The following is a 23,917-nucleotide window of genomic DNA, read 5'->3' on the forward strand; positions in this document are numbered from 1 at the left end:
CAACACAGATCCACTAGAAACTCCATTAGTTCTGCTTCTCATGAAATCGCTTATTTAGAGTATATTAAGGACCAAGAATTTATTGCCAATAGTCTGTGAAAAGACAATGCAAAAATGAGCTGAGCTGGCTCAAAGCAAAGCCTTATCGTTCCCTCTCTTTATTTAAAAGGCTGTAAGATCAGAGGAGAACTCCTTTTTCATATAATTACTTTTCTTGCTCTGCTAGGAAAAAAAAAATCTATTTTCCCTCAGCTGTTAGCTCATTCCAATGTCCCTTCCTACTTTTTGACTGTCCGAACACGTGTGGAGCTTTTGTTTTTAAGGAAATACAAAGAATTTAAGAAATCCCATGCCAAAAAAAAAATACCTAATCTTCATGCTGAGAAATTCAAGCAGAAACTAGGAAGTGTCAAACTTAAGATGCTGTGTGCAGCCTTGATGGAGAGTCTTTGTCGACCCTGAGGAGTCCCCAAAGCTCCACGTCCATGCACTGTTCTGTGGCTCCAGCAGCCCCAGGGAACAGCAGGATTGGGGAGGGGTCTCTGCGATGTATGCAGGTCCTGCTGCAGCCAGGGAACCAGGGAGGGCAGTGCAGGAAGGGGTGGTCTCCCAGGAGGACTGATCAGCGTGCTCCCCTCTGCATGCACCTCCGAGCCCCTGTAAGAGACCTGGAACAATGAAAGCACCTAAAGCCGGGCCATAAGAGCACCTCCTCCATTTCCCAGGTGCCTTCCCTGCAGCCCCCTGGCTGGATGGCCAGAAGTGCAGCACACAAAGGATTGTGTAAGTCCATGTGCCCTGACTGGGACAAAGTGATGGGGGTGTAAAACCCCACAGTTTGGGAAGGGGGCAAGGCCTCCCTCAGCCCTGCCTCACTGCACAGGGGGAGGGACGGGGCTCGTCCACAGCCCTGCTTTGTCCTCACTGCGAATGTGCATCTGTCACAAAAATGAACAACTTCCCACTCCACAAACTGAAGAAACCCAGGTACTCTGAGCTCAGTCATTAACCTGTGTGAGCAGAAGGAGCAGGAAATCACTAACAGCAGCGGTTTAAACGTGTCATGTTATCTGAGAAACCTCCCCACAGGGAGTGGCACAGATATGGTATCTGCTGCTTTTGATATCAATGACTGGGCCTGGATTAGCTATTCCAGAGCAAAGACAGGATCTTTACTTGCAAGGGATTTATAAAGAGAAGAAATCCTACAGAAGAAGAAAGGCTGTGATGAAAACTTTAATTTTTTTTTTTTAATTTTTGACTGGAACTTGGCTAGGATGGAAAAATGAGAGGGAGCATCAGATCAAAAGTGAACTTAAAACAACATGAATATTTGCTCAACATGTTTTGGCATGGGTAAGAGAACAAGAGAGCACATATCAGACTCAAAATGAGCAGAAGTCTGGATATGCTGCTAAAAATACAATGCAAGAGGGAACTGTCACCTCAGAACTGAGAGAAGATAAACTGCTGGAACACACACAGATCACAGAAAGTGCTGGCAAGACAAATAGAAGTGGAAATGTGGGAAAAGGAGCAGAAAACTGAGAAAGCTCAACATGCAACTCGTTCCTCAAGAGTGTATGTCTAAGATTCACTAAGGAGTGTTTGAGAGCAAAACATAAAGCAGATACACCTGTATAAACTGAATAATACTAGAACCCCACAACTTTACATAAGTAATAAAGCAGCAAGTCCTGAAAAGAGTGCTGAAAGACAAACAGGAATAAAAAGCAGCTGAAATACAAGAGGGAATGAAGAGTCTGAGTGCATTAATTAACACTAAGATAGTGGACTCAAGGGGGAAAATTAATCAAGTGCTGCTAAGGAGAAAGGAAAGAAGAAAAACACAGAGGAACAATGCAAGTAAGGCATGTTGAATCAGGCAAATGCTTAAATCCTTATTTACAATCCTCTCAGATTGTTTTAGATCCTCCATCTTAAAAGTTTTACAATCAGAAATAGTTGAACTCATGTATTTTGCTCAAGTTACAAGTGGTTGTGTAAACACACCATGTATTACCATGGCACTGACACCATTTGCTGTTGATACCCAAGTGCAAGAGCCAGGATAAAGCAGCCACCTCACAGGACCACAGAATCAGAGAACATCAGGACAGGTGAGCTGGGAGGGGCCTTAAAGCTCCTGTCATTGCAACCCCTGCCACAGGCAGGGACATCTTCCAGCACCAGCTTAACCAGAGCCCCACAACTCCCCTGGCTGGGTCTTACAACTTGGTGGAAAACTCTTTGAAGTGGGAAAATACAGAGCAATACTTATAAAAGACTTGAATAGAACCTACAGCTAATGTTCTATTTTGTAAGAAGCACTTGTTTTTTACAAAACATTGAGAAAACTAAGAGTATTTTTTCCCAAGTTTCAGCACTTTTGGCAAACTTTCCCTTTAAGGTTTCTCAGTGCTCCCTCTCCCCCACTATCAGTCCACTGCAAGTCCCAACACCAGGGTGTTGATACTGTAACAGGTTCATATTTTAACCATAGTGAATTTTCTGTACAGTACCCATGTTTTTGGGCATAACTGCATTCTCAGCTGTAACTCCCCGTCAACACAGACTGTTTCCAGTAACCCTGTCAGAGAGCAGGGTGAAGTGGGATATTGGGAAGGAATTCTTCCCTGGGAGGGTGGGGAGGCCATGGCACAGGTTGCCCAGAGAAGCTGTGGCTGCCCCAGCCCTGGAAGTGTCCAAGGCCAGGCTGGACGGGGCTTGGAGCAACCTGGGCTAGTGGAAGGTGTCCCTGTCCATGGCAGGGGGTGGCACTGGATGAGTTTTAAGGTCCCTTCCAACCCAAACCATCCTGTGATTCCATGACATTTAGTCCTTTTTTGCTGCTGTTACAGGCTGACAGGAGCTAAAAAGCAACACAGGGAGGAGAGAGGGCTGCCCATTTTCACACTCCCTGCCACCTCACATTGTTTCCATGAGATCAAAGTCTCAGAACACCGAGGGTTAATGCATTTTTCACCACAGTGGGATGTCTCTCCCTGTTTCCAGGCAGAAGGAACTGCCAGCTTTGCTCAGCACAGGCAGCAGAGGGGAGCAGTCCTGGGGATGAGGAGTGCAGTGCTCCCCTTTCCCAAGAGCTGCCTGGTATCTGCTCTGCCTTCTGAGTCCCAGCAAACATGAGCCACAGCAATTCTGTGTGCATTTCCCTGAAAGCAAGCTGGGGGGTATCCATTTGTGCACTTAAATCTAGATCTACACCTAAGCCTTGCACTTGAACTTATCTCACACCTTCACAGCTTGGTGTTAAACCTGGTTCACAACATCCTTCTTGATTTTATAACCTCCCATAACTGGAGCAAAGCCAAAGCAGTAAACTCAATATTAACGCTATATACTAAATAAATACAACTATCAACCATGTGTACTAGACTAATATTCATTACACTAAATTGTACTCTACCAGTATTACTTGACTACACAGTTGAGACCAATTCACTTACTTTGAACATCTCAAAATTTTTCCTTCATTCCCCAACCTTTGATTATTTTTTTCTTCCTAAAATGTAATAAACTTGAATTTTATATCCCAATCAAGGAGGAAAAAGAAATCATTATGGCATTATATACATAATACACAACGTAGCACAACAGGGAAATCCCAGAGCAATATCAGAGAATAAAGTGATATCCCAAGGTGACCTGACAATTTGCAGCCACAGTGCCTGGCTCAGGACCAAGCAGTTCATAGCCAGCAGATATGACTGCTCTGATAACACCCTGCAGCAGCTGAACCAGCACTGCCCTTATCAGCCAAGTGTTTACGCCAAGTATCTCAGGGCTGGGAGCTCAGAAACCTGGGGCAGAAGTGGCTGCACACCCGAGACAGCAGGTAAGAGACAGGGCACAAGGCTCAGCTCAGAAACGTCAGAGCTTCACTCTCTGATCTAAACTGATGCATTTTTAATACAAAGAAATAACTGGAACAAAATGGAAAAGAGTGGTGAGAAGAGGGTTATGAGAAGGCTCTACAAAAATCCATGTGGGACAGACAGAGTGGAGACGCAACTGTTTGTTATGTCTCAAAAACATGCCAAGGAAGTCACCGGTGAACTATCAGAGAGCTCAGTAGTGATTTTTCTCACACAGCTGAAGTATAACACTGCTGTTCCAGGCTGCCATGGAAACCAAGGGTAAAGGGGTTGAGCTGCAGGTATCACACAAATCTGAGAGGGAGAACATCCTTCGCTGCTGTTACACGCAACGGTTGGCGAGTGCTCATCATGGGCCTGGGCTGGAACCTTCCCTGTTTGCCACTCTCCTGGAAGGGCTGCAGGTGGAGCACAACAAGGACACACAGAGTGTTCCAAAATCTTTACAGCTCAAGGGGACTCCCCCCCTCCCCCAAACAACAGAAACAGAAGTATGTGTTTGACAGAAGTATACATAACTCCAACTGTGAACACCATAAATTAAACCATAGGCCATGCATTTAGTTATAAACTGTCAAAATATATGACAGGAGAGAGAATGAGCTGTGTTCTGCATACCATAGCACTAAGGCACATTTCTGCATCAACACAAATCTTTGCCATTCTGGGCCCAGCCCCACAAGCCTGGAGTCTCCAGAGGGAAAAAAAACCTACATTATCACAAATCTTGAGAACAAAAAGCAAACTAACTCAGCCTGGGTTTCTGCACCATTATCATTAAGATTAAATCCTCTGTAACTCAGATAAAGAACTCATGGCATTTTGAATCTCTTTCCTTAGTTATCAGGACTGAAAATTCCGATCTGTTACTGAAATACCCACAAGTGGTACCAGGAATTGACTGGGATATATTTTCTTCTGTACATTAATGGAAAGGTTTCCATCTTCTGAAAGCAAAGGCAGTGGTGATTGGTTGAAAAGACAGTTCAACAGCTGCTTGGAAAATTACAGATCCGAGTGCTGCCAACTCACAAACTCCATCTCCTCATCATTCAGAGCACAGAGATTCTGTGTCACTGGTCACTTTGCCCATTCACCAAATTATAAACCAAGAGATGGAAACAAATGGGTTCCTTTCCTCTGAACCCAGGCAGAGGGAGGTCTGCTGAGACTCTGTCAGTGCTGCCCCGCCAGGATGAAACAGGCACAGAAGTTGAATTCTTTCCTCCCCTCTTTCAAAGCAGCTCTGGCGGTGCATGTGATTGTCTCCTCGGAGCTGACTGTGCCCCAGCAGTGCGTGCTCCCAGCCAAGAGCCCCCGGTGTGCTGGGGCTGCAGCCAGAGCAGGGGGAGACCCCACCTGCAGAGCTGTCTCCAGCTCTGGGCTCCAACAGAAGCAGGACGTGGAGCTGCTGGAGCGAGCCCAGAGGAGGCCCCGGAGATGCTTCAAGGGGAGAGCTGAGGGGGTTCACCTGGAGAAGAGAAGGCTCCAGGGAAAGCTGAGAATCCCTTCCAAGGCCTAAAGGGGCTTCAGGAGAGCTGGAGAGAGACTGAGGACAAGGGATGGAGGGACAGGACACAGGGAATGGCTTCCCACTGCCAGGGGGCAGGGAGAGATGGGATATTGGGAAGGAATTCTTCCCTGGGAGGGTGGTGAGGCCCTGGCACAGGTTGCTCAGAGAAGCTGTGGCTGCCCCAGCCCTGGAAGTGTCCAAGGCCAGGCTGGACAGGACTTGGAGCAACCTGGGCTAGTGGAAGGTGTCCCTGCCCGTGGCAGGGGGTGGGACTGGATGAGCTTTAAGGTCCCTTCCAACCCACACCAATCTGTGATTCTGTGAGCTGCAAAAATCATTTAACACTTTTGTTTTGTTAAACCACAGTTTTGGAAAAAGCTCCTCACTGCAGGTCAGAGGTAACTTGTCTTCAAGGGCTCTAGAGGAAGAATTTCAGTGATTTCTACTGTGTTCCCAACGGGGAACAAGAAGTGAGGATCTACAACTGGCTCTCTACTAAAGACACATAAGACACAAAGTTACAAGACCCAGAGTTAAGAGTACAAAGGTCATTTGGCACCTTGAGAGGCCCAGCAACTCCTGCCATTCCCATTCAACATGGGAAACACAGTTGCTCTAGCTCCAGTCTCTACTTCTTTTGGTGCAAAACTTTGGAAAGAAAAAGGGGACTCTTCGTAAATCCAGCTCTAATTGCAAGAAATTACTTCTTTTTTCATGGAGATCTGTGCAAACGGACTGGTCTCACTTGGTGTGCTACATTTTCTGTTTTCCATCAAGGAAAATAAAAACTAGCAGCCTAAAAGACAGGCTGTGAGAACACAGGAATAACAGCAATCCTTTGTTCACCTCAAAAGATCCATTTCTGTAGAAATGCATCTGTCTCTCCTTCCTCAGTGAAAAAAAAGTCACTTTGGTTAATTAAAGTGACTTTAAGAATATAAGATGAAAATCAAAACAGGGGCCAAAAATGCTTTGAACCAACAGAGCAGAAAATTGCCATTATTTATGTCACCACAAACTGAAATTCCACTTCCTCTATATCTATGTAGTTAAATATTTCTCCAGTAAGTTTTCACTCTAATAAGTTGCTAAAGGTATTTCTAGGCCCTGTTTCCTACATGAACAAGGAAGGAAGGAGGCAGTGCTGGAATGTGAGCAGCACATGCCTGAGAGGCCACTTTTTCCAAATTCAGATGTACCTCCTTTGAAACCCAAGCTTGTCTTTGTTTCCTAAACTCAGCTACTGTTGAATGTTTGCAGATTAGGAGAATACTGGATTTGGTTTAAACACTTTCCTTGTGCCAGGGAATATGCCTTTTTCAATAGGATACAGACCTTTTTAATCATCCCCATCTCTTTCTCTTCAGAAGTAATTACTGCAGTGTACCAGCACTGCACTTCATCAGATAAGTCTAGGGCTTCCTTAATGCAAAAGAGAGAGAATTGTAATTACAGTGTTTGCTGAGAGAAATGTCATTTTTGCAATTTAATTCCCACCCTTGGTCTGCAAAAAGTCTGACAACCTCCAGCAGAATTTGCACCTTTGGAAAGATCAGAGCCATGGGGATTCTGCCCATTTGTAATCCAATCAGGTAGGGCTACGATCTGGTGGTATTTGATTGCTTTTGGTAATTAGTTCATGTCTTCCCAGAGAGCATCGTCCCTGCCATCTAAAATAAACCCAGCAATGCATCCGACACACGGGGAGCAAACTCATGCCCTGGCATCATCTTCCCCCAGCTCCTAGAACAATACTGCCAAAAAGAACCCAAGTAGGGTTTTCCTCATCTGCTCAGTGCAGAGGGTGTCCCTCCTGTAACAGGTTTGTGTGACACAGCAGGCACACCGAAGTGCAGAGGAAGTGGCACAGCTCTGGCTGGTACGACAGACACTGCTCGGAACCACAAACACCAGGAGGGGTTTACTCCTCTTCTCTCAGAAAGTTGTGGCATTAAAGCATCGTCAAACAGACACTCCCCAGCTGAACCCCTGCAGTCACATGAGCAGCTCCATCTCCCAGGTCGATCTGTCTGTAATTAAATTAATACAGTGGAAAACAAGCAGTAGTATTTGAAAGCCTTGCACAATTTATCTCCGACGAGCAGTGCCAAAAATAATTTTCCAGGCTCTGAGTTTACTTAGCGGTACACAGGACCAGAACACACACTCTGTCCCAGGCTTACAAGGAGTGCTTTCATTTCCAGCAGAGATTTGAACTTATTATGCAGAACTGGCACTGCAGAATTCATTTCAAAGGTAATTTGTCTTTCCTTGCATTATACATTTGCTCTAAAGTATTCTAGTACCACAGGTTCTGTCAATTAATTCAACACATTTATTTTAAGTTATTTGAAAGTTGATATTAATTCAAACTCATAAAGTAGTTAATAGCTGGTTCTAAGCCAGTTTATTTTTGGTCTGCTGTCATGAGAAACATGACTAGTTCAATATATTCAGGTAGCAAGTCATAAAGAAAACCACATGTGGTTTAAATTACTGCTGCTCCCGTTACCAGCTCCCAGAGTGAACTCCTGCACTGAGGCAGAGTCAGCACAGCAGGTATTTCATTCAGGTTTTCAATCCCAGCCCAGTGTGCCCTTCATTCACACCTCCCGTACTGAAAGCAAGGTCCTGTGGTCTTTTCCCACTCACTTCTGAGAGCAGCAGGATCCATCTTTGGGAAAGAGATGCCATCAGTCCACAAGTGGCTATAAAAAGGGATGCATTCCCTCCACACTTCTTTACACTTCCAGATCTGAGCAATCTTTTATTTTAATTTTTTCAAGGCTTCCCATCCCCTGAAGAGTTAGGAACATGCAAAGCTTAAAAGAATCAAAAAAGTAGTTTTGCAGCTACTTTTCCCACAGTCAAAGAATCTCTGACATGCTAAAGAACAGGAAAAAGAAACAGTGAGGAAGAAAGAGTCCACGAGATGTCAAAAAACAAATGCAAATGCCCCCCAGCAGCAAACAGGAGGAAACAGTGAAAACCCTTCTGATTTGAAACAATATGCACAATGAACCCAAAGGTTTAGTTTCAAGAATGTCACAAATATTAATCGTTTGTATTTCTTCCCAAAAACCTGATTTTGCTGTAACCACATTAATTGTCAAGTGTGTGCTATGAACTTTTTAACCTTACTTACCTTCCTTTCAAGAGCTGAGGAAACATTCAGTGCATTCCTGGCAACCTTATACCTTCCACCCAAGCCAGTTCCTAATTTGCATCCTATTTTCAGTCTGAATTTTATAAGCTTTCATTTCAAGACAAACACATTGTAAAAATGACCTCAAGGCTCAGAAACAAGGAGTACAAAGTTCAGATCTCGTTTATCTGCACCAGACATTAACATTAAAATGAAGTAATTTCCATCTTTCAGACTCACCTTCCCTTTTTGAAAGAGGTTAGAGGCATGTTTTTAATTGCTTTGTATAGTTTTGGGGGTGGTTTTATTTCTGTATACCACACATACAGAATATTTGATAAATCTTTGACATTGCTATGACTTTAATCTTGTATGAGTAAATAGTAATTTTTCAAACTATATGTTAGTCCTTTACTGTGCAACTTCTTCCTACACTCACACACTGAAAGAGGGATTTTGTTGAAGAAGCTGTGAGAAAGCAGACATTACACCCTCAATAACAATACTGCCTCCAATGAATCAATCCCATTGTTTTCTAATTTGTTCACAATGCGAAATATTTATGATACCAACTTCTTAATAATAAATAAATGACTGAAGAGATAAAGCCTGTTAACACATGCCAAAGTCAGCAACATTTCTCATTATTTGCAGTTCCTTGCAAAAGGCCCATATGCAGGAAATTATATTTATCAGTTTTCATTCCATGCTCAATAACATTTATCTGTCCAGAACAATTGTTCCATCGATCACAAAGCCCTGCACAAATAATTTTTTTAAACTATTACTTTATTTACAATGTTATACCCCCTATAAAAATATTATTAATCAGAGTAAATAACACTCTTTCCTGGCTAATTTTCTAGAATCCTGTCCAACAGCAAAGCAAGCAGCTGTTTGTTCAGTGCTCTTCCAGATCATACAACGGCCACTTTATGGTGTTTTTTCCTGGTTTTAGCCTTCAATATCCTTTGGCAGAGCAGAAATCTTTTAGCTTGCCCTTAATTACGCACATAGAGCATTAATAAAAATCAAAATGAGCACGCATCCCGTATGCAGGTAAAGCCAAGTCGGAATTCCTGCACTTACTGACTCGGCTTGCACCACTCCACCAGGATTTTTAAGAGCACCTTACTAGAACAGGTGAGGAACAACCCACCATTCCAGGCTGGAGCAGGCAGAGCATGGGGAACCCCGTGGGCTGACAGGAGACACTCCCTAAAGGTGTCCTGCTTTAGGCAGGGCAGAGCTCATCCCCAGATCCCTGCTGCTCACAGGGAGGAAAGCCAGCCCAAGCAACCCCAGCAAGCAGTGCTGACAGGGGCAGTTTGACTGCTCATCAGCGACTCAGCCCACACACCAACCCACAGAGAAGATGCTGAGGGGGAAAATACACCACGAGAGACATGGTCTAAAGGAGCCTCACCTGCTTCCTGCACCAGCTACTCCTAAGGACAGCTCCAGAGTCCCAAACCAAAGCCATGGAGAGCCCTCAGGGCCAGGAAAGCCACAGCACTTGTGGAACTGTTGCCTCTGTCACAGCGCTGTCAGAGCGCTGTGACAGAGGCAAGGCAGGCAGTGGCAGCACTGCTCAAACCACTTCTGGAAGCCACCTCAAGAATTCACAGCTTTCTGGCTTACCTGGCAGAAAATAAATGAGGGGAGGAGATGGATATGGGAGAGAAACAGTGGGCATAATGAAAGTTAGTTGAAACTAGTCAAATGGTTTCCTCTTCAACCACGAGACAGAGAGGTTTTTCTTACAAAAGAAAGCTTCTTTTCTGCCATAGACTCGATGGCTGGTTTTCCTTCACAGCTCAAGAGACTGTTCCAACCACTAATTGCTTCTGGTGAGGGAAAAAAAATATTTATTCCACCAGTATGGCTCTCTGCCTTTAAAATGTGGGGAGGTCAGAGTGCCGCGGAGCTTTCAGTTTGTTTACTATCAATAACAGACGGCAGACGCAGACACCACGCACATACCCAAGGCAGCTCGGAACAGGGAGCTCCACAAATGGAAACAGCCTGGTTGTCATGGCAGCAGAGCATGATACCTGAGCTAATTACTCAGGCTGAGAGGCAGAGCTAATTAGCCCAGATGCAGCATCACCCTGACACAGTTATGATCCTTCTGGGACCTGCACACGTGTATTGCTGATCAGACACCGCGGTTTGCTCACAGACCTCGGCGTTCCACGCTCTGCTCGACAGAAGCATTCACAAAAAGAAAGAAAAAAGGGGGAAAATATGTTCCTACAGAGAAGAAAGCAATGGAAAAGAGCTCATAGAAACACCCAGAGAAGTCTGAGCACTGACCTGCAACTCTTGTGCAAGGGAGGAGGATGCCTGTGCCCACAGTGCTGCACACCACAATACTGGGGACTAGGGACACACCTCCACCCCCAGCCCAGGGGCAGGTCCTTGAAAAATCCCTTTCTCATTATGACAAGCTAAAATCAAAAAGTTCCCTCTTATCTAACAATGCAAACCCCCAAAATAAGCTCCTGACTTAGAAATAAGAAGGTAAATACAACACCATCTGCTTTAGATTGTGAATCCTGCAGAAGATAAATACCCACTACCAATAGACAAACCTGGGTTTTTTCAAGGACTGGAAACAGTTTTACTTGATGTTTTTACAGGAAGAAAAGGTATTTTAAAACTAACTTTGTCATCTTTCTATGGTACTATCTGACACAAGATCCTCCTAGAAGCAGCAGCACATTCCAAAAGGGTTGGAAACACAAACAAAACAGGTGAGTGTATCAGTCCTTGGGAACCATTTTTCTGCCACAGAAATCCAACGTAACATGATGCAGAAGACCACACAGACAAGCTGGGAAAGGCAAGGATTTTTGTTCGTATTCTTGGAGGGAAAAAAATCAGGATAAAGAAAAATTCTGTAAAAAACTATTTCCCCTCTTCATAATCAAAATCAGCAAAGGCAACAAACAGACCGAGCAGGCAAACTAGAGGAAGGATGGCCTGGACAGGCGGTCCCACACAAACCTGGTCATTGAACTGAGATGCTCTGGCAGTTCAATACAAGACACCTCTCATTTACACCAAATGACTCCCTACAAACCCAGGAAGAGCACTGGAGTCATGCTGAGTGTTTTAATGGACATTAATATGGGAACCAGGACACGTTACACAGCACGGAACTGATGGAATGGATACTCAGAAGAGCTAACAAAGGACAGACAGGCTTGAACAGTCGGGGTATATTTATTCAGTTTTAAGTTGCACAGACCTTTTAAGTTCACCTGCAAAAGTCATTAAGTTAAGAATTTTTTGGGTATTAACAATTTACACAACGTCCCTGCTCACTCATATTTACCAGAGATCACTTCTCCCTTCAGGAACACCTCTAAGCAAAGCTGGAGGATGCCAAGACATTCATTCAAGCATCTGTGCTGCCCATGAGAATGGGATAAATACATAAAAATCAATGTTTCTCTAAGCAGAAAGGTATTTTTGTCAAGGTCAATACTAAATAAATCAGTTTGGTGCCTCAATGATTTCTAATTTAAGGTAGAAATAGGCACACACTCTTCACCTGCTTAAAACTTCTGAAGGAGACGTCCAGCTAAGTGTACTTTATACACACTGAGATATCCAGTAATTCTAAGCACTGTTCAAATGGTAGATTTATAAACCTGGCATCACCTTCCCAGTTTCCTGAGGCACCTCCTGCCAAGCTAGTTGTGCTCCTCCCTTCAAATAACCAACACAAAGTTATTATCAGTCAGCAAGGGAAAGAAGGCTGGAGAATGAGACAGTATTAGTGGGTCAAACTGGAAAGAAGAGAATGAAGGAATATTAAGGAAGATAAAGCAGCTACTGAGATTCACAAGGGCCTGTTATTTATCAGATATACAACCAAGCCAGGACGTCAACAAAGTCTTAAAAGGGAAATAAAAATGTCATAATAGAGCATATAATCTTCCCATGACAAAGGAACTTGGTCTTTCTCCCAAAATACAGAAGATGCCTGTATTCCTGTACCTCATTTCCATTAAGGGAAGCTTCTCCTCTGCACTTTCCCCTAAGCGGACTATCAATAAAAGCCACTCTCTTCTGATAAGCTTTTATTTATTCTAGAAAACAGGCACATTACTGGAAACTGGAAAGAACTGCATTGTTTGCCAGGATTTTAACCCTGTTCTACAGCTGTAACTGTAGCCACTGCAAAAATTCCAACACACAGCTAAATCTCCCAAACACGCTGTAAGTTCAGGGAATAAGTCATTTTTGCTGGATTTCTGCTGTCCCTGATGTTTGGGACCAGAAGGTGGAAGCTCAGCAGAGACATCCCTGAGGGGACCAAGCAGAGTCCTGAATATTGACAGAAAGTCCCCTTTAAAATAAAAACAGCTAAGAAAGTCAATGCCATCAGCCACTCTGCTGCTGCCTCAGCAAGTAACAGGAGGCTCTTCTGGGAAGCACAGGGCTCACAGTGGGCATTCAGCCTGCACCAGGCACTAACAAGAGCTTTAAAACCAGGAATATTAGCAGAGCGCTGCTTTCTCTAACCAGGAGAAAGAAGGGGAGAATAAATTAGAGAGCAGCAGGGAAAAGAAGATATTTATGACATGGCTTCACCCAAAGCTTGCATCAACCAGAAAAAAAAACAAATGGCCAAGGATGCCTTTCGACTAATGCTGCCCAAATTCTTACAAAGAAGCTTCTGGTTTGGTTTTTTTCATATACACCTTTAGGAGAGAGCTAAAAAAAGCAAACACAATACAACTACTTTCACATGACAAAGTTGTATTTGTCATGCCTGACATCTGCCAAACAGGGCTGACTAATGTTTCAGGGATGGGGTGTGAACAGCACAGACACTGACACGGGCTGGCAACCTAAATTCCAACCTTAAGCCCTTCCACAGAATGCTTCCAGACCCCCAGGCTTTCCTACCATCCGCAGAATAAGTTTATTTCCTTCAGCTGGGAGAAAGGGTTGCTGATCCTGCTGATGGTTCCTATTTCTTTTCTCTGATGCTTTTAACTGTACTTGGGACTTCACCTTACACTTAAGAAGGAAGAAAAGGGACTTCTACTCAGATCATTTGGTGCCTAAAGGTATATTCCCACATCAGTGACAAAATGAAGAAGTTCTGAGTTGTGGGTTATTTTCAACTCTACTCAGAGCACATTCCAGGAAGCATCAGGAAACAGTAAATAGTTTTGTTCTGGGTGCTACAGAGAGAGAAGAGCTCTGTCTTTGTCCTTTTTCAAGGCTGAGTTAACTGAAAAAAGACAACGCATGAAAAATTCATTAGAAGGCACAGTGTGGCAACAGAACCCAGGGAGGCTGAGTGCTGCAGCCTGGCAATGGACACTGCTAAGGAGGGATAAAAGGCAGGGCACTCGCTGCTGACTGGACAAAGTATTACAGGGCAAGAAATAAGACTGGTGCTTCATCCACAGGAAATCTTTCTTGTTAATCCAAGTCAACCAAAGCCTGAGTCCCTCCTCTTCAGATTAAAGAAAATGTCGTTTTCCTAGAACAGAAGGAAAAATAACAAAGTTAAGGTACAGCTGCATCTCCCAACTTCTGTGATGTGACCAGTGGGGCAGAGAGGGAAGGGGAAAGCAAAGCTACGCCTACCTGGAGCAGCAGAGCTTCTGTCTCCTGGTGCTGACGAGCAGAGTGTCTCTGTGGGGACTTTACACTTTGGGATGATGACAGCAAAGTGAGAAGGAGCAAGAGTAGCCCCTGACAAACAAGCTTTAAACACAATCATTGTGGAATGCAGACAATATTTCACATCACCCATGCACAGAGTACCACCACTCCTCTCCCACACTGCACTAACACACATTTGTACAATGGTAGGTTTATTCCACACAACTTGATTCCCACGTTCTGTACCTCGACATCCTGAACACTGGATAAAGAAGTTGATTAAATCCAGAAGTGCTATGTCCCTGTCTTGTTTATATGATTCAATCCAGTCGTCCACCACAGACTGTCAAGAAAAAAAGGAACACTTATCAGAGACTCTTACAAAGTGCTTTATTAAAGGCAAATGACTTACTGTTTTCAGAATATCATTTTATAGCTGATCGTTTATTGAGCATAATTATACAGGAGTACAAATTCAGAAATCTAGGCACCTTCTCTCAGGGTGGAGACAGAACAAATATTGTCAGAGAGCATCATTTTCTGGTATTGTAATTGTATAAAGAAAAGTTCAAATTGAAATTTCTGTAATTCCTCAGAACTCTACTTAGAGGACTTTTTCAGTTTCAAAATTGTGTTCAAAAACACTCAAACACTGTTACTCCATTCAGAATGGTCAACACATATTCCCAGAAAACCGGTGAGCAGAAACCCTTTGGGATAAACCCTGATTTTACATTGCACAGTGAACACCTCAGCATTTCTAAAGGCCAGAGCAGTATATCAGCCACTCACAAACACTGCACATGGTTCAGGAAGACAAAATGCAATGAGGAATACTGGGTAAATAAAATAATACACACAAGTGGGAGGGGGACTGTCTGGGAATCAGAAAGTCAGCTGGATCACGGTTCAACAAAGCTGAGTCCCTGTTTCAAAGTACCCTCAGAACTACAGGTAGCCAGGAGATATTTTTATGATCCCTTATATTCCAAGCTCCTCAGCTACATAAACATTGCAGGTGAGGAACTGCGTACATTTAATGTAATCAAATATTACACTTTACTTATTTTATGAGGAAAAAGCCCAATCTTTACTGTTCCATACGTGTAGCAGCATTCATTAAGAGAAGCCTGATTATGCTATCAGAGAACAGCTGGCAAATGGATTCGTTTATTCGGGACAGTTCAGGTTTACCATGAATTTCTATAAAATTAATTTTTTTTAAAAATCACACACATCACCACCCCCACGTCTCCCAGCACACACACCCCTAGGAGGAGAAGCAACTCTACAAAGGGGTCCCTCTGCTACTTGGAAGAAATCAAAAAGCAAATCTTGGCCTCGAATTAAGCTTTGCCCCCCTGTCATTTCATCACAGGTTCAGGCCTGTTCCTGTAAGCATCAATCACTTCCATCAAACCCCACAGTTCTCCAGGGCACACACACCAAATGTAGCCAGACGTAAAAATTATTTACTAAACCAAATATTGACAGAGCTTAGTGACCAGACTGCTGGTGTGCTACCAATGTGCAAGATTTGTTTGAACAGCTCTGTTACTGTAGGTACTGAAACAACAAGCAATTGCCAGCAGGTACTTTTTTACACTAAAGAAAACAGCAGTTGTGCTGGCTCAGCCCACAGGCTCACCTGCCCAAGGGGGTTATACACAGAGGGGAAAGCATAAGAAAAGGGCAGGAATCAACTGCTATTTCTGAGTGACTCTCCCAGACCCTCCACACCCCAGTGTGTTTCTTCTCTCGCGAATGTGTCTGTCTAAACCAGACAGTTGCATATCTACATCACCTTGAAGCACAGTGTGCCAGGGTTAATTACTCACTGCAAAATGAAAGAACAATGGTGTTTTAAACTTGCCAATTGTCAGATCTATTTGATGCAGCCTAATGCTTTCACTTAAAAGAAATAAGAGAAAACAAATCCCAAGCCCCTGTTTGTATTTTCCATGCTTCTGTCTGGTCATCCCTTGTCAGGCACAATAGTCCTACTCTGTGCCATGTGGCTTGCACAGAAATACTTCCCTGTCTTTATCTTTGCCCACTCCAGTCACACATCTCTTAGCAGTTTCTGAAGTCTACTCTATTCTTCTTTGAGCCAACACTGCAGCTGTCTGTGGCCTGTGCTAGAAATACTGCCAGTGAACCCACCCAGACTGAAAACAGAGGGGTGGAGGGGAGACATCTGGAGAAATATCTTTCAATTTTCTTTCTGCTTCTTTTAAATAATTATTTAATTCATTTTTGCAGCACTACCTCAAAACTGTAGCATCGGTGCAGCTCCTCTCCCTTCTGCTATTTCTGTCCCTCAACCAAAAAGCGTCACGTGGGACACACTGTGCCCTTGGGCACTGTCCTACCTAGTGTGGCACTTGCATTTTCAACCTGGAACCACAATGCAATTTACAGAAAAATAAAGACAAGCAGCTCCTCTCCAGGCTCAGGGACCAGGCTTGAGGCAATGCAGAGTCCTCAGTGGCAGCAGCAGATAAGAAGAGCAGAAAAATCAGAGTTAAGGGTCTGAGCAGGAATAACAGGCAAAGACTGACAAAGAACTGACAAAGCTTTAACTAAAACCGGAATGTTTGGGTAGGATACATTTGCTCTAACTTGACCTGCACAAGCTCCTCAGTCCCTTTACACTCGAGATCCCATGCAGATGTGAGCACACACTCCCACATACCATCAACACCCAGTGGAGCTGCCAGCATTAACATCCCTCTGGAGCAGGGGGTGCTGAGCTGAGGTGGTTCCTGCTGTAAAACCCTCCTGGTTGCCCTGAGCAGACGCCAGTGACTGTATGAGGTGACAAGTCCCACACAGGCACCTGCCCTGGCAATCAGCACAGAGCCAACAAAATGCCTCACCAACCCCCCCAAAATCAGAGGCTCAACGCAACCCCCCCAGTCCCACAGCACTCAGCCCCTCATGCACACTTGGCACACTTGCTGGTTAATTCTGTCAGAGATTACAGTTTAAGGCAACAGGAGATAATGAAGCCAGACTACATATGCTCCAACAGTTGGAACTTAATCAAACTGTTGACTTTCGATGTAACAGAAAAGAGCTAGAAAATCTGAAAACACTAAGATAAAAACTAAAAATGATACACACTGGACCTAAAATAGACACAAGTATCAACTGCAGCAAGACAAAACAGCACTAATCCAAATACCAGGCAAAAAGGTTGAATATGAGCAAACTAGAAATCAAAGAACAGGCAATAGTGCAGCAAATGGTGCAACACGCAGGCCGTGCCAGAAATGGAACTATTTTGCATAAACATGCATAGAGAGAAGGACTCCTATTAAAAACAAGGATTTCTGACCAACGGCTCCCAGGTTACAGCAAACCATCCCAGAGGATTTTTTCTTGTTAGCCACCTCCACCCAGTCCCATTTTCAAGGGCTTCTCACACAAAAGCCAAGAGCAAACTCAGGGCAACATAACCCAGACACAGCCTGGGCCGGCCCCTCCATGTCCCCTGTCCCACACACAGACAGACACTGAGTGAGGACACACGTGGTGACAGGGGCAGGGAAAGGCCAGGCAGCCCCTTGGAAAGGAGGGAGGTACAGGCAGGCTCCATCCCCACAGGAGTCGTGCTGCCCACTCTGCTTCCAGAGGTTTTGGCCCTCGGATGTAGGAGAGGGCATGGATTTGCCATGTGGAAATGTGAGTGCTGTGCATGAAACAGATGATAAATTCAGCCTTCCTGAAGCACAGGACCCACAGCACATGTGCAGCAGCAGCCTGCCCAGGGGCAGAGATCCAGGCATTTGGGAGTCACCAAATTCAAAGCACGTGCACAGGGAAAAGGCGCCCTTGACAACAAGCTCAGTTACACAGATAGAACCTCAAGATTACTCCAGTAACACCAACGCCCCTCTTCCACTCCCTGCTGTCAGAAAACATCTACACCTATATGCACACACAATTCTATACACATCTGTACACACATACAGATGTACCACTTCTCTGGGTCAGTCAGTAAGTCCATACTTGTTACAAAAATAAGACTCTTAACCATTTTTTTTTAAAGTCTGTAAATACTTCTTTTCTTAGAACTGAGTACAAAATCCAGGTTTCCTGCGAATGGCAGATGATGTGTGGTACAAATGCCTGGTCAGTACAAAGACTTTCCAAAGCCTGTGACAGTTTCCAAGAGTCTCACAGAACAACCTCTCTGGAGAGTGTGTTGTAAGAACTACCAGCACAGTCTGAAGGATATGCCAAACAAGCAACCCTACACAAGTAACAAGCTTAAAGGAAGTCATGCAAGTAGCAGAATAGATCCACAGTGTGAGTAAACAACTTCAAATCAATCAATGTGCAGAAATATTGACCTTCACATCTCAAAGGCTGCTAAAAGATAAACAGGAGCATTTTATAGTCCTGAAGAGCAAGAGCAGCTCAGATTGCCAGTAAAAGCAAGTCTGCTGCAATGAATGAAATAATGAAGTAGTTATCTTATTACCTCCTGGAGGCTCTGCAGCTCTGAATCCAGCTCCTATTCCTGCAAGAGCATTACCACATTTAGGAGCATTAAGTGCTGGAGGAAGCAGGGGGACTAACTGCAGAGGATACCTCGCCAGCTCAAGGATATCAGCACAGTCCCACTAAATATTAATGAAAGTTGAGTTCAAAAAAGCCATTTCCCAGTTTCAATGAAGTAGCAATCTGGCAGCAGTGCTACTAACAAAAGTGAAAACAAATGACAGCATAGACAGAGTGCCTGTTAAATGCAAGATCTGAGTCAACTGTAAAGCAAGGCAAATCGGGGAGAAAGAACATGGAAGTGATTTGCCATTTCATACAGCTGCTCTGGACACGCTTCATTGACAGGGAATGTGACAGCACAAAGAGTGATTCTACAATGGGTCTGCAGGGTGTTTACATTAAGGTAGGAGAAAATCCAAAAATCAAAGCTTACGCTAACAATGTCTGCCAAAAACCCGAAGTTACCCCCACGGAATGTGAACCTTATCAAAACAAAAAAGGAATGACAGTGAAATTAAAGATTTCAATTAAATGTACAAAGAGCAGCCCAAAGAGAGAGAGAAAAGTAGAAAATGTGCTGTAACAAATAGTGAGAAGACCTGAGAGAGTGCAGTGAAAATAAGGACCCAGGGAAACAAAGGCAAGTAGCGAAAGACTATTTTTAAGTGAATCTCTTCAGGATTCTCTTTTAAAGAATAAAAGTTTTTCAAGGTTAAATTTTGTGAAGACTAAAGCAATTACACAGTTACTGGAGATAAAGAAGTTCCTGGCATGTGAAAGTGTGTGCAGTTTAGATTGTGCATTACACTGCAAGATGAGTGATTGCATTCCAAACCACAGGCAGCAGGTTGTCTAACATGCACCCACTGAAAAACCTAATATGGGGTAATCAAAAGAACTGTGGGTTGAGAAGCTGCATTTTATTCTTTTTCCTCTGAAGATGGTAATTTTAAATAATTAAAGACTTCATACTTTGCTAACACCTAGCAAGCACTTTCTGATAAGCCAAAATTATTCTCTTTTTAGAAAAAAATCTCATTTTAGGATAACAGTACCTATTTCTTGATTTCTCATCATAAGCAAAGATGGGAAAATGTTTCAAGCAGTGTCTGCCTATATAGCTTGCTACTTCCTAATACCCAGAGAGGGAAAGCATACAATCCTAGTAGTATTTGTTCCCAACCAAACTAAGGGATTCATACCCCCCATACAGAGTTCTCTCTGTTTGTGCAAACACATACTTCTCTGAAGTAGAGCAGGTATTACATATCAATGCACAGGGAAATCAGGGTAACACCTTTCACTGAACCATCTGGGGGAAAAAACACTACTTGAGGAAAAATATTTAGTTCTCTTCTGAGAATATTAGAGTGGCACAATTTAACTGCCATTACAGTGATGTGCATAAAGGGCACTGGAAAAATTCTTCTTCCACCTGGATTAAAATCACAGGAACTGCACTGTCAGGGCTGTAGCTCCTCCTCTGAGCCCTCAGAAAAGGTGGATGCACCATGCAAAGGCCTCACCCCAAGCACATTTTCCCCACTGTACAGAGTTTTTGTAGGTGCTCATCTCTCACAACTGGCATGTCACACTTCCAGAGGGCTGTGTGTGTCTGAGCTGGGCCACTCACAGGCAGCAGTGGCTCTGAGATGCTACAAAGCATCAAAACTACTCCCAAACACCAAACAGGAGAATGGAAAAATCCTCAGAGAGGTACAGGAACAAAAGTGAGTTATTCCAGGAAGAGATCCATCAGTTTGTTAAAACACATGACTGGTGCTCCTTTGCAGTTTGTAAAGGGTTCACAGATCACCCTAGACACTCCAAAATGTCAGCACTAGAGAGCAAAAGCCCTCTCTGGCTTTGAATACCGGGGGTACTCCCAGGTACAGATGCTCTCACACACTGCACTGCTGGCACCTGGGCTTACAGGAACAGCACATCAGCTTCCAGCTTACGACATCACAAGGGAAAACAAACCTTGTGTGACCACTGCAGAAACATTCATTTGTTATTAGGGGATACCCTTGTAATTAATTACTGCTTGTTTGGTGGCTGAATTGTTCCCAGTGTAACAACCATGGGTACCTGGAGCTAAGTTTGATTTTGTTTCCTTTTAATTCAGTAGAATACAACCAAAAGCAAGGCAAGATTAGGCTGCAGAAGGAGCAGCAAAATGAGAAGGAAATACCAGTTTAAATGTCAATAAAAGCTGTAGTCATTTTACCCAGTAAACTTTAGAGAATGTAAACTCCTAAGGAGTTTTGAGACAGTCTGGGGAAGCCCTAAGCTATTATCCATCCTTCCAGTTAGACAATACAGCACTGTTAAAATACAGCAAAGGACAAGGAAACTAAAACATGCCCTCAACACAAAAAACATGGATAATACTTAGTATCATATGTTTGTATATTATTAATCTTCAAAGACCTTCACCTCCAGAAATAGCTGAGGCAGACCCAGAGACATGATCCAGCAAAAAATACTTCTAGTAAGAAGAAGAGAAACTCAGGGAAGAGAAGGCCATTGAGGGCACTGAAAACACAGACACCACATTCACCCTGAGCTGCAGAGAGTCAGTGGTGGGAGAATTCCCAAATTCCTTTTTGCCACTGCCAGAGACAGGAGAGTGGGTTTTTGGTACAATCCAGCTACAGCTGCTCTGATGTTTTTAATCTCCAGTATATATGTAAAAACATACATGTAATTCCCCCTGCATAAGGTGGATATGGTTACACAGTCAGTCATTCTAATCACGAGTAAGTCTGAGCTGCTGCCAGAGATGAGCTGAATCAAGAAGCTTATCCAGCTGAAAAAAATCCACCAGTGTCACGTTCCAGTTCAATCTATTTCTTGGTGTGAGACTACAAAACACTGAAGAGAGGTGTAAAACCATCAGCCATGGGAGTGGGAGAAGGTGGGACCGACCTGTTCATCAGCAGCTGCAGTTCATGCAGGATTAAAGCAGGCACATAACAAGGAAGGATGAAGGAACATGGGGATTATCTATATTGCATAATGATTATGTGATTTAAATAACTGTGAGATGAAATTCCAGGGGTGCTGAGAGCACTAAGGAAAGCAAAGCTTAATCCCTGCAGGATGTGTCAGGAACTGGCTGAGGAAGCTGAGCACAAAGAGGGGTTTGCTCAGCCACCAACCCCCTTCCCCGAGGAGCAGCCTTGCTCTCGGGGGCACCTCATCTATTTCTACCCTAAATGCCATGAAAACACAAACACTACTGAAGCTGTAGGGATATGACACATTAATGAGACCAATAAAGATGTACCAGCTCTTTGAAAGAACAATCTTGCATTTCTTGTACAGATAATCAAATTTCTAAAGGACTGAAGAAAAGACTGGAGGTACCAGGAATTCCAATCAAAAAATAATTTCAGAAACAGCTGTTGATGACTAAATGTCATCCAAAGCTGACACATTCTGTGATAAAAGAAAGTGGTAACCACACCATTAACATGTAGTGCACAGAGAACAAAGAAAGCCCTGAGGAAAGGAGGGCAGTGCTTCCTTTACTTCCTCGATGTTACTTCCAACAGATCAAATGTGTATTTGTAAAGGATGCATCTCCTTTTTTTCTGCATGTAGAACCTCAGTCTGCAACAGACAGGTGGACAAACCCTGAAAATCAGTATCATATTGAAAATAATACTGAAAATACTGTTAACAATTCAGAAATATTTTAAATTAGTACTGATGAAAGAGTTTGAATACTTTCAGAGAGTCAACTGAAGGGGAAAAAAGGTCTCCTGATGCTCTTGCTCTCACACTCAAACCCTCTGGGCAGGGTAGCACTGTGAGCAAGAGCCACACTCACCACCACAAGCCCAGCAGGTGTGAAGGTGACCCAGCTCTGAGGGAAACTTCCGTTTCAGCCCACTACAAAGCTCTGGGTTGGCTACACACCCTAAAATGCCAGCTGGCATACAATGGAGCCACAGTTATGCTGGGCCAGCTCTAATCAACACCAGCATTACCTTTATGGGCTGAGCTCAAGCACAGGGGACAGGGTTTTTTTCCCAGTCAGCCTCTGAACTGTAGTGACCTGCACACATCAGTTCAGGGTGACTGCAATGCACAGAACATCCCAGAGTACTCGAGGCACAGATCTGGTTGTGTTCTGCTACTGAGCACCTCCCAGGATCACCGAGGATCCATCCTCTCTGCTGTCCTGGGGAACAAAGCCCCTGAGCACACAGGCAAGCACAACACTACTATGCTTGGTTTGACCAACAGGACTACAACTTTCATTACAGAAAAGTGCTCATAATTTACTTATCAGAAATGTCCAGTCTGAGGCCTAAACAAAACCTGAGATCATCACAAGCTCTTTAGCTCACTGTCAGCTTCACAGCGGGGCAGAAGTGCCTGTGAAGATTTAACCTTTTGCCCGGGGGGCTCAGTTCCCCCAGTCCCTCATTCCCACCATTGCAAAGTCAGGCAGTTTAGCCCATGGGAATTGCTGATATAGCCCATTCTGCTTGTGGAGGGGGAGAGAGGCAAAATAGGGGGCACAGCTGTCTCCATAAAATTACTGAAGGAAAAAATAAATAAACGGAAGAGACAAATGATAAAAAGCCGGAGAGTGTCATGCTTGCTTAAGAAAATAAAAACCAGGGTCTAAAAAAGGTCTATAAACAGTCTTAATAGAGGAAAAGTGACAAATGTACCTGCAGAAAACATGAGCTGCAGGTCCTGTCACACTTCACGCAAAGAGCTGCCGACAGAAAAACCTCTGACCAACTGAGGTACAAAGGGTTCCAGAGCAAACGAAACCCACTGCCAACAATCTGATCCCAACTTCCCGGGGGTATCAATGGATTTACAGACTCCAAACAACACTGAGCACCAACACAACCAGCACTGAGTGAGAGAGGCAAAGACTTCACACAAAGAGCAGCCCCCAAGTTATGTACACGTGAAGTACAAAATATTGACCTGCCTTTGTGACCCTGGAAGAAGAAACCAGCAATAAGCCTGAAGAGAAGTAGTAAATGAATCCTGCTATGAGAACCAAAATAGAGCAGAAGCTTAAAAGAAGTGGGAATTGAATTGAGCTACAGACTTCCATGAGTTGGCATCACAAAGCCAGGAAAATCTAACAACTAAAATCCTGAGAGCAAACAGCAGGAGCAGATAGACCAGAAATGAAGGCACACAACTCCCAGGTAATCTCAGAATATATTAATTGAGTTT

At 43.8% G+C, this 23,917-nt stretch overlaps 1 protein-coding gene across 3 annotated transcripts in view; it reads right to left on the reverse strand.

Moving 5' to 3' along the window:
- STAG1 (stromal antigen 1) overlaps window positions 1-23,917 on the reverse strand; it is a 148,899-nt gene that overhangs the window by 71,982 nt on the left and 53,000 nt on the right. For all 3 annotated transcript variants that reach the window (XM_027878329.1, XM_027878328.1, XM_027878330.1), the window contains exon 5: window positions 14,435-14,531. In XM_027878329.1, the coding sequence (XP_027734130.1) occupies window positions 14,435-14,531 (97 nt within the window). The remainder of the gene's footprint in view (window positions 1-14,434; window positions 14,532-23,917) is intronic.

The sequence above is a fragment of the Empidonax traillii genome, unplaced genomic scaffold, assembly GCF_003031625.1.
Source record: "Empidonax traillii isolate 1590-97213 ecotype Southwest subspecies unplaced genomic scaffold, ASM303162v1 scaffold40:size2234952, whole genome shotgun sequence".
NCBI classification, from domain to species: domain Eukaryota; kingdom Metazoa; phylum Chordata; class Aves; order Passeriformes; family Tyrannidae; genus Empidonax; species Empidonax traillii.